Genomic DNA, 11,535 nt, shown 5'->3' with positions numbered 1-11,535 from the left:
GTGTGTGTGTCTGTCTCTCTCTGCCATGCTGTCTCCCCTCCCTCCATTCGTGCTGCCTTGTAGAGTGCAAGGCTACATTAACAACAATGTGTTAACCCTTGAGGGCTCAGCCGAGTGCTAGTTCATCATTTAGCAGTAAGACATTCCCTGGGAAATGTCCCACCCTCTGACTCCACCACCTCAACCAAGTTTCACAATCATCATTGCTGTGTACAGTATTAAATTGTTTGTTTAAAACTGATACATATGTATAATTTAATTAATTAATTAATTTATTTATTTGTGAAAAAAATTTCCCTGGAACCTAACCACCCCTATTTACATTAATTTTTATGGGGAAATTGGATTCACTTAACATCATTTCACTTAAAGTAGCATGTTTCAGGAACATAACTACAATGTTAAGCGAGGAGTTACTGTAAGTCAGGGGTCGGCAACGTTCGGCACGCGGCTCGCCAGGGTAAGCACCCCGGCGGGCCGGGCCAGTTTTATTTACCTGCTGACGCGGCAGGTTCGGCCGATCGCGGCCCCCTCTGGCCGCGGTTCGCCGTCCCGGGCCAATGGGGACGGCGAGAAGCGGCGCGGGCGAGCGATGTGCTGGCCGCGGCTTCTCACCCCGGGTAAATAAAACTGGCCCGGCCCGCCGGGGTGCTTACCCTGGCAAGCCGCGTGCCGAACGTTGCCGACCCCTGCTGTAAGTAATAACCTAGAACTAATGGTGAATTATTTCATGATACTGTGACTCCTCTGCAAAGTAAATAAATAAATAAAGTCTAGTTACAAAAGCAAAAAACCAAAAATTGTCAGTACTGTGTTTTCAAAGAGTTTAAACAAAAACACAAAACAGATATCCACTGACTTCAAAACTATTGGGTTTAATTCTCCTCTTTATTTCTGAACCAGGAGATCTCCTCACAGGGAGGAGCCTAATTGTGAAAAAATGCATCCGATTTATGTGCTTTGGAAGTTTACGTTAAGGCTGTATTTGAAGCAGGTCCTAAATTACTTCAGTTGGAATAGTTCAAAACTATGTACATTAAGAGTGAGAGGAAGACGTACAGAGATGAGAGAGCTGTGGTCAACATTTCTCTGATAAATTTCATACAGATGCCCCAAAAAATGGTTAACACTGAAGTGCAGTAATTTCAGTATGGAAGTCTCATTCATGCTCCTGTAGTCAAAATTGTCTCATAATGGGCATAAATCTTGCTTCTAGAGATTATGTTTAACCATCCATAAATATAAACTTCAGGTTGAAGTTTAGGGTATATAGAATCAAGCAACCAATTTTATAAAGAAAGAAGTTTTTTGTCTGTTTTATACAATGATTTTTGTTATTTTACATACTGTAAATATAAAGGACATGACATTTCAATGTACTCAAATGAACTTTACAAATTATATGTACAGCAGATATTGCTGAGACTTTAAAAGGTAAGGAAGTTAAGTTTCAATCCTGCAAAAGCTTATGCATGCAAGTAACTTTTCACACATGAACAGTTGCATTGGGACAGTTCAGACACAGTAATGTAAAGTTACTCATATGCAATTTGCAGATCAGAGTCCTATAAGTCAGTGGTTCTCAACCAGGGGTACATGTACCCATGGGGGTATGCAGAGGTCTTCCGGGGGTACATCAGCTCATCTAGATATTTGCCTAGTTTTACAACAGCCTACATAAAAAGAACTAGCAAAGTCAGTATAAACTAAAATTTCATAGACAATGACTTGTTTATACTGCTCTATATACTATACACTGAAATGTAAGTACAATAATTTATATTCCAATTGATTTATTTTATAATTCTATGGTAAAAATTAGATAGTAAGCAATTTTTCAGTAATAGTGTGCTGTGACACTTTTGTATTTTTATGTCTCATTTTATAAGATTTTAAGTGAGGTGAAACTTGGTACACAAGACAGATCAGACTCTTGAAAGGGGTACAGTAGTCTGGAAAGGTTGAGAGCCAGTGCTATAAGCAATTTTACATTTCCAAAAAAGGCCATTTTCATTATATAACAGATTCAATTCAGATTTTCCTTAAAATTGAATCTGTGTCCCATCAGTAAGAGATATGTGTTTTGAGGATTAAAGTTTATATAGAAAATCGAAAGGATTTAGAACATCAAGGGATTAAGGGGTCTACCAGCAAGATGCTGATAATTCTGGCCTTGATCCAGCAAAGCACATAAACACATGTGCTTAACTTTAAGCATGTAAATGACTTCAATAGGACTAATTCCATGTTAAAGTTAAGCATGTGCTTAAGTGCTTTGCTGGATCAGGGCCAAAGTGATCAGCATCTTGCAGGATTGTGTTCACAATCCTTGTTTAATTGTATTGATGCTTTCATAATACTTTGTTTATACAGTGACACAGTGCTTTTATCATATTAAAGTTTGCACAAATGGCCAATTGAAGGCGTGTGAACAGATGGGAGTGCTGCATTAGCTCTATTTGTCCTGAAGAAGTGCATCTCTGTGCATTTCCACGGGCAAAAACAGTTCCATCTCTGCTTTGTTTTCAGATTAAACCAAGGGCATAAAGTACAATTAATGTGCTGTGCTTTATGCATTTGAAAATAATATATTTTACAAGTAATTTCTAAAGCCCTGATCCAGCAAACACTCAAGCACGTGTTTATCTTTTATTTATGTGAATAGTCCCATAGAAGCCAATTTGATTTCAATGGAACTACTTGTGTGAGTAAAAGTTGTGTGTGTAAGTGTTTGCAGGATTGAGGCCTATGAAAACATGCTGATGTGAGCCAGAGGCTTGCAAATAATACTTAAGCATTTGAGTAACTTTACACATAAGAGTGGTCCCATAGAAGTCCATGGGATTACTTGTGTGAGAAAAGTCACATACATGCTTATGTATTTGTGGGATCAAGGCCTTAATTAAAACAGAGGCAAATAAATCAGGAATGCAGAGGTAGAGCTTTACTTACATCCTTAAGTCTTTGGAGGTTTGTCCCTTACAAAAGGTTGATTATTTCATAAACAAAATTGTTTTGAACATTTTCTATTTGGCATTGATTTAAAGTTTTTCTTCAAAATGCATAGATGTAAAAATGCCTGAACTTTTAAGCACAAGCACTTAAATAACTTTACTCACATGAGTAGTCCCATGAAAATTACTCATATGCTTAAGCTGATCAGGCCCTAAATTGTGAGCTGACTGTAAGATGCCAGTGGGCAGAATTGCACACAGTTAAATGGAATGTTATTTTCCTTGTAGACTTATTAACCTGAAAAATTTTACCCTTTCTGTTTCTATTTTTTCTATTAATAAGAAACAAAGCCAAGCACCTGAGTTAATTATTCAACGGAGTGCTGCATAAGGATTCCATCTTGCAAGGTCTTGAGTGCTCCTCTGAGGTGCTGAATTCCCTCAACTTCCACTAAAGTCAGTGGGAGTTAAGGGTGCATAGCACCTTGCAGGATTGACGAGAGGAGGAAAAGGCGCAATTCTGAATGTTAATTGAGATGCTACATTAAGGAAAAGAAATGCAAAATGTTTTCTTCTGAGAGCTAATTTTGGTGTGCACATTTCACAGGGCTCCAGACTGTGAAGAAATGTTCCATTAAATGAACAGTTTTAAAAAAAACCCACTAATTTATAAAATTAAAAAACTTATAAATCTATTGCATGCAGAATTGTTAGCATTAACCAGTAAATAATTTAGTTCCATCTAACAATCAGGACATTACAGTCTGCAATGAAAAAGTCATTAGAAACTATTGGAAATGCATTAGAAACTTTCTAAGTCAAACACAAATCAAAGCCTAAAAATGTAAAAGGATCATTAGAGCTAGTAAAATGACTGATTTGAATACATTCTAAATCTGTACTAGCCATTTTTTAAAGGTCAACACTAAAATATTATAAGGGCCTAAATCCTGAAAATCCTTAGCGATATGAGGAGTTCCAGATGCCCACATTTTGAAAAGTGACTAGTGATTTTCAGTGTCTAAATTCTACACATTAATCCTTAATTCTACTTCTTGTGTACCCAATTGAAACACCTTAGAGAGGTTGAGCACCTGTTCTGTCAAAATCCAGTCACATTATGGTATCTCAAGTTGGGCACCCAAATATTGAGGTGCCCAAAATCACTAGTCACTTTTAAAAAATTCAGCCATTGATTCTATAAATATGAATTATGTTAAAAGAGGAATATATTTTAATTGGCTTTAGTGGGACTATTCACACAAGTTGGAGTCCCCAGAATCAATCTGCAGAGTAGTGAAGAGTTTTCTCTCCAGACTGCTGAGAGTTCGAATGCCATGGAGGAAGCTGATCAGATTCCGATTTGTTATATTGCTGTGAAGCTAGAGTTACTCCACTGAATTAAATGGAATATCTCTGGATTTACAAAGGTGTAAATAAATGAATCCAGAATATGATCCTATGCATTTAGCCTCTGCCAGAGGAGAAAAGGAGAAAGAATTCCCCATTGCTCATCAGTGCCCCATGGTGCTTGGGTATAAAAGGCTCCTACAACTGTGTGATCTGACGTAGCTTATGTGCTACAGTATATAAAGTCTATGGGAAAAGTTCAGGTGTAAATTTGAAAATGAACATAAAATACAGGCTCCATTCCTCTCAGCATCACTCCATTGAAGTCAGTGGAACTATGCCAAATTACCCACATTTTTAACATTAATAGTCCTGAAAGGATTGATTTTTAATGAAAAATTAACTGAGATAAAATAGCCATTAATTCTAGCTTTTATTGATATGTTATGAAAGATTGTTAATATAGTCCTGATACTTTTGTCAGATATCCTTCTAGGTTTCCTGGAACATGTTATTTCAGGAGTGATTTGAATTTAGCCCTAAAATCCTTCTACAGTGTCAGTTTGCAGTTCCATATTTATTTGAAGAAGTTTCCTCTCTGTGAATAAATTGTGCTCTTCTCTTTCCTACACATCCTAAAGGTTTTGCCCTTCATTTTGTTTTTCAGAATCGGCAGCATATAGAAGAGAGTCAGACAGGATGGGCTGGTGGAGTAGGGTTTTTGTTGTCTTTTACTATGATTTAATGAAAAGCTACTGTAATTTACTTATCTTCACAATAATGTTGGAAATATGAATAAGCTGGCATCATACTGTGTCATGGAATATATATATATATATATATATATAGAACACTACACCTGATGCATTTTGAGGCTGGGATTTTCAATGTGCCTGAGGGAGGTAGGTGCCCACCTCCCATTGACTTTGCAGATCTCAGTCTTAACGACTTTGGGCTATACTGAAGTTATAGAAATCACATCCACATAAGTGAGAAGGACCTAAGTGCACAGTGCCAGCAGTGGCTGCGAGAGGCATTCTGCTGGCAGAGGACGTAGATAAAAAAAGTTCCTCTGGCATCACTGGGCAGCTCCTATTCCTCCGGACATATCTATAATAAATATATTTCTGAAATGTAAACAGTGTTTTCAGAGCACAATTTTAGTGAAAAGTGCTGCTCTTCCTCACCAAGGGAGAAGCCTTTGAAGCCAGAGACCAGAAACCTGTGGGTAACTGATACTTGCTTTCAACTGCCAATACATCAATATAAATATCTATGTCCAATAGCTCTCACAGCATTCGGATATCTATCTATCCATCCATACATAGTTTCTATGTCCTATATATATATGTCTATTACTCCTCAAGCATGACAAAGTCACTTACCAAGATTCAATCAAGCAGTGTCTGCGTCTTCTTACACTGGTCTTAACTGAAAACTTCAATATGCAGTACACACAGTCCTATTATTTGAGATAACTACTATGCATCTACAGGGATAAGTCACTTTATTAGATCCCCTTTTCCTTACGTTCACTTTTGGATTAATGATGACAGGTTGCTATAAGAACTAATAGAAACTGCACAAAATAATTTTGCTTTATTCTCTATTGGGGGGTTTCATGGTTTAGGATGATTAATAATGGAATACAGAACAATTTAGCTCTGGGGTCACAGGTTCAAATACAGCTCAGGTCAGCAGTGTTAGAAAGTCATAGGATCTAATGAGTGTCTGATGGCATATGTGAAATGGGTTGGTGGCTTCAGACCATTTTCTGTGGCACCATTTTCTCTTATTTAAAAAATAAAAATCACAGTTGGCAGTAACTGGCTTCCTTGTTAACTGTCTCAGCAGAGACCAAGGTTTGAGCAGGAATAGAGATTGAACTATCTTTATACCCCAACAGGACTGAAGCATATTGGTGGGGCAGAGTGGAGAAGCTTGGACAGCCTCTGCCCTGTGCTGTACCTGCTTTGTGTATAAACAGAAAACTTTAGTCACCAGGACTATTAGTCCCAGCACCTTTCAAAAATACTAATTTTATTCAAAAACTTTTATTTTTAAAAATCATCAACTCGGACTATAATTAAAAAATGACTAAATTAAAAAATTGATCAAACCAAACACACACACACACACACAAAATAATCCCACCTGCATGAAGCAGAAAGCGTGTGTACATGTTGGCAGGCATTGTGGCCAGTTACCAGTTAAGAAGTTTGACAAAATGTACACTGTGATAAAAGGGAAGGCCAGTTAAAGCACTCTCTGGTTGCTTTAATGTACATATTGTAAACTGTGTATATTATAAACTGCTCAAAAAGCCTGGTTGTTTTTGTTTCTGTTCCTTTGTTTCAGTTCTTCGTTTCAACACCATATTTTACTTCAGACACCACTTCATACTACAAAATTTTTAGTGATAAGGCTGGTTATAAACATATTCATTACATCAAAGGCTCAGTGGTACGTCAAACAAAGAATTATCCTCAGTAAATTCCTACATTGTAGGTTCCTGAAATAACCTTGCTATATATCTCGTTTTATAGGAAAATGCAATACCAATTACAAATGGACAATGGGAGGCGATATACATTTTCAAAGTAACGGATGATGCAATGTAAGTCTTCTACAGAGCAGAGCCTGTTGTTTATGTGCTATTTGCTGTCCGTAAGAATGTACTACAATTATACTGATTTTTTCAGGATTCCATTAGTCTCATTGGACCGTGATATTCAAAGGGGCAGGTGCCTGGGACCTGCATGCAATTTTACTAGAATTACCACAGCTGTGTACAGAAATCAGGTATTTGGGCATGCACATGGCCATAGTTAGCTATGGTGAAAATACCCAGTCTGTGGACACAGCTATAGTAAATTTTGTGTACAAATATGCACATTTTTGCACACATGGGCTTCTGAAAGACCTTTTGAAAATCAAGGTCCACCATTTTTTTCTAATAATTTTTAGGCCTCTATTCAGCAAAGAACTAAAGCATCTTCTTAACTTTAAGCATGTGAGCAAACCCATCACCATTCAGCAGGACTTCAGTGCTTAGGGCTGAGCAAATGCTCTGCTGAATCTGAGTCATACTCTACAGTTATGCTTAGTCCTCTGTTGTACAGATGGATCTATACATTACACCTAGTTGATCAACGAACACCTGGGAAGTAGGATGAAGTGATTACATTTCATGGTTCACTTGCCATCTTCTTAGGATTTGAACAAAGGTTGCGAGGGATGAAAAACTATGGTACTTAACCCACTGTTACATCTTGATACCCCACACACACACACAGTCAAAATCCAAATTCTAGTTTAGTTAAATATAACTTTTCAAGCAGGCTTCTGACTTAGGATGCCCAATACTAATTCACAGCTTATGATTTCATGGACTACTTAATAACAAGCAAATTAATTTATAGATTCTATTCAAGCAATGAATTTGAAGGCTATCCAGGGAGAAGGAATATATACAAGTAAGTTCATATCAAACTTTTATAAATATTGATTAAATTAATATCAGATGGATCTGGGTTTATATCATATAGAAGAGAATTCTACACAGTCAGAAACAGTTTCAAAATTTTAAGAGTAAATATCAAGAAGTTCTTACCTAAAATTTGAATTGGGCTGTTGCACTGCACATGCGGGTATTTTGCAATGAATAGATAATATGTATTGCTATATTTAAAGTGACCACGCACACAACATTGGGATACATTTTCAGAATGTGGCCCCCATTTGTGTATATATCACTTCCAGGTACATTTTGATACAAGTCTATCACATATACATGATAGTATGTGTAAATCACCTGAACACACATGTGATAGTGCTAAAAATGCATATGCAAGTGTTTTTAAATGCAATTTGTACACACAAACAAATGGAGGAGGAAGCAGGGTCTAGTGGATAGGGCACTGGACATGGACTCAGGAGACCGGCTTCAATTCCAGGGCTTAGCCACAGACTTCCTGTCTGACCTTGGGAAAGTAACTTAACCTATCCCAGTGGTGGGCAACCAGCAGCCCACAGGCCGCACACGGCCCGTCAGGGTAATCCGCTGGTGGGCCGCGAGACGGTTTGTTTACATTGACCATCCGCAGGCATGGCCGCCCGCAACTCCCAGTGGCTGCGGTTCACCATTCCTGGCCAATGGGAGCTATGACCACTGGCCTATCCTGTGTTTCCTATCAGTAAAAGGAAGATAGTACTTCCCTACCTCTGAGATGCCGTGAGAGTAAAATCCATTAATAATAAATGTGAGGCACTCAGATTCTATGGTGATGAGGGCCATATTAGTACCTGAATATCTAAATAGACAGGCCACATTGAAGACTTTGAAAATATGATCCCAGAAATACTAAGCATATATCTGAAAGTTGGCACTGGAGAGGAATATTGTCTGAATCATACAACTATAGTTTAAAAATATTGAAAAACTGTAAACCATTGATTAGAAAGTGAAATTTAAATGTGACTTGTCTTTACAATATAGATGTTTTGGAGCAGGTGGGGCAGCATTATGTGGAAAATGTACTTCAAAGCAATATTATATTGTATTATTTTGTTTTCATTTCCTCCTAGAATTAGCATTAGAAGCAATCCTCCAAGGAAACAATGCATTACTTGTAATCTAAGGAAAGAAAGGTGCCAGTATTATACGGCGAGATTCAGTGAAAATGCTAAGTATTATGCCCTAGTCTGTTATGGTAAGTATAGTATGTGACCAAACAAATTCTAAGTTGTATTTTCAAGGGAATATGAGCTAGATGATATTTATTCCAGGCAATATTCATTCAGTTGACAGAAGAAGTTTTAAACTGAAAAGTGTTGGTTGCCAAAAACTGCAAAAAAAAAAAAAAAAAGTTCTCAGTTGCTGAAAACCAAAGTATTTTTGTTTTTTGGGATTTCAGTTTTTTTACAAAAACCTAAAAAAAATTGGCTAAAACAAATTTGTTAAAATATTTCACAGGAAAAAAAATAATTTCCTGACCAACTTCAGCCAGCTTCAGCCTTTCTGTTTCATTATTTGGGTTCCAGCTAATCTGTACTTTGATTCTAACATAGAAGGCCAAATCCAGCTGTGGCATAAGCAGATGCAACTCCCACTGAAGTCAGTAAAACTTGAGCCTGCTTATATTAGGGCTGAATTTGACTCTAAAAGTGCTGACAGTTTTCTAAGTGGTGTAGTTTTTTACAACAAATATAAACTTTCTGAAAATAAATGCAGCGAGACACAGGGATAAACATGAAACCTTTGAAATTGCTCTCAAGGCAGAAGTGGGTGAAATTTTGGTCCTACTGAAATCAATAGAGATTTTGCCTAGACCTCAGTGGGCCAGGTTTTCATCCATTATCAGGGCACTGTAAATAATGGACAGTATATCATATAAAAATTCAAAGGCAAAAAACTATACATTTCATCCTTCCCAATCCTATATGTTGTGTAGCATCTTTTGACACCATCTTTCAGAATATGAACTGAATGTACAGCTGTACACATAATAAAAACCCCAGCCACCGGAGCAAATGTAACAGAATGATAACACCTCTCAATCATCCTTGCCAAGAATATTTGATATTGTCACCACATGAAATCCACTCATCTTAGCAAATGTGATGTGACATGTTCTCAGAAGCCCATTTCACATTGTTAATTTTGAGTTCACCTTATGTAATGGCACCTTAGCTATTAGCTGGATGTCACCTTGTCTAAAGGAAAGAAATGGTCTTTGAGGGGTTTAAAAGTTACCTTCCTCCCTAGAGCTTTGTTGTTTGGTAATGGCCAAGAACCCATTTCCTAAGCAGTGCTTTTGACATAATGTGTGTGGCAGTGACTCCTGTGTTATGCACTAGGAACCCCAGAATTGTGCAACATTGCCTCCCCCCTCATGCTTGTATCCCTCACAGTTCCCAGCCCAGTACAATTTAATACAGAAACCTTTGTAGTTTTATATTTTGCTACTAAATTGAATTTATATTTCCCACAATTTTTCATTGTGTCACAGATTTTTCTATTAAAAATACATCACAGCATTGTAGATGATATGAAGATATGATGGAGATTTAGACAGATTGGTAGGGGACATTTGGGCTTTTGGTACCAAGACTGGGTGGGAAGCTAGTCTGGTTAACAATCAGTCATTCATTCATTATGTTGCTCATGGAGCATAGAGTGCACATTTCAGATCACCCATTTCCACAGAACCCAGTCTCCTGTCAGTGTTGCGGCCTGCTCTATATTAAGACTGAGGCAGGTGAGGTTGAAAGCCACGACATCCCTCCAGCATGTATGAGGCTGCCCATGAGGTCTTCTCCATCCAACTTTTGTTGGATCAAATGTATAAAACTGGTGCGCTGCTATGGACTGTGGCATGCAGAGCAGATGCCCAAGCCACCTGAGCTGGCATTGAGTCACTTGGGAAGACACTGGAGGCTGGTTGGTACGATGCTTGACATCCTTGTTTGTATCATGAGTATCTTGGCTCCACTGTTAGGGAAGGAAGCTGCCTTGGTGACATGAAACCTTGAATCCACAAGGCTGCGGGTGTTATGCTCTTTGAAAGCTTCTGTGGTGTCAATGCCACGTATCAACTTGGACTACGATACATATCTATCAAACAGTAGTGGCTTCTATCTTTTTGTATGGATCTGAAACCTGGGTCACTACTGAGACACAAATGCACCAGCTGTACACTTTTGACATGAAACAGCAACGATATATTGGGCATATGGTGATTTCATCACTTTTGGTTAACAATTATGACATTTAAATTGACATCCTTAGGCTTCTGAGTTGACATATTATTGAGATGGCTTGGGATAGTTCACACCTTTTCTTAGAGCATTGTTTCAGACTGTCTGCAGACTCAGGCAGAGAGCACTATGTGGAAGTTCAGTTCACTTTTTGAAAATATTCAGTGCAACTGTAAGATTTATTTATTTTTAAATGAAAGCTTGGATTCTGAAGCATAATTATGAAGCAATTTTCAAAAGGAGGGCAATCATACAGTCATTTGATGTGGCTGTATAATGACACTATGCCTGGGCCTTGGTAACAGCTATTATTACACTTGTTAGTAAGACATTTTCAAAGAGAGTGTTTACTGTTTTGTGGTGTAGGTGCAGGGGGGTGGACTAGAAGACCTCTTGAGGTCCCTTCCAGCCCTACATTTCTATGATTCTATAAAAAGGAAGTTATATGCAAACATCCGGTCAAGAAAATTCA

At 37.8% G+C, this 11,535-nt stretch overlaps 1 protein-coding gene across 1 annotated transcript in view; it reads left to right on the top strand.

The window, feature by feature from the left end:
- The window catches only part of FAP (fibroblast activation protein alpha), a 55,774-nt gene that overhangs the window by 25,788 nt on the left and 18,451 nt on the right, over positions 1-11,535 (top strand). The window contains exons 12-16 of the mRNA XM_024203883.3: positions 4,972-5,016; positions 6,663-6,767; positions 6,851-6,921; positions 7,727-7,780; positions 8,892-9,016. Of these exons, the coding sequence (XP_024059651.2) occupies positions 4,972-5,016; positions 6,663-6,767; positions 6,851-6,921; positions 7,727-7,780; positions 8,892-9,016 (400 nt within the window). The remainder of the gene's footprint in view (positions 1-4,971; positions 5,017-6,662; positions 6,768-6,850; positions 6,922-7,726; positions 7,781-8,891; positions 9,017-11,535) is intronic.

Source organism: Terrapene carolina, unplaced genomic scaffold (assembly GCF_002925995.2).
Source record: "Terrapene carolina triunguis isolate 2854851 unplaced genomic scaffold, T_m_triunguis-2.0 Scaffold62, whole genome shotgun sequence".
NCBI lineage: Eukaryota > Metazoa > Chordata > Testudines > Emydidae > Terrapene > Terrapene triunguis.
This window is presented reverse-complemented; position numbering and strand designations above follow the sequence as displayed.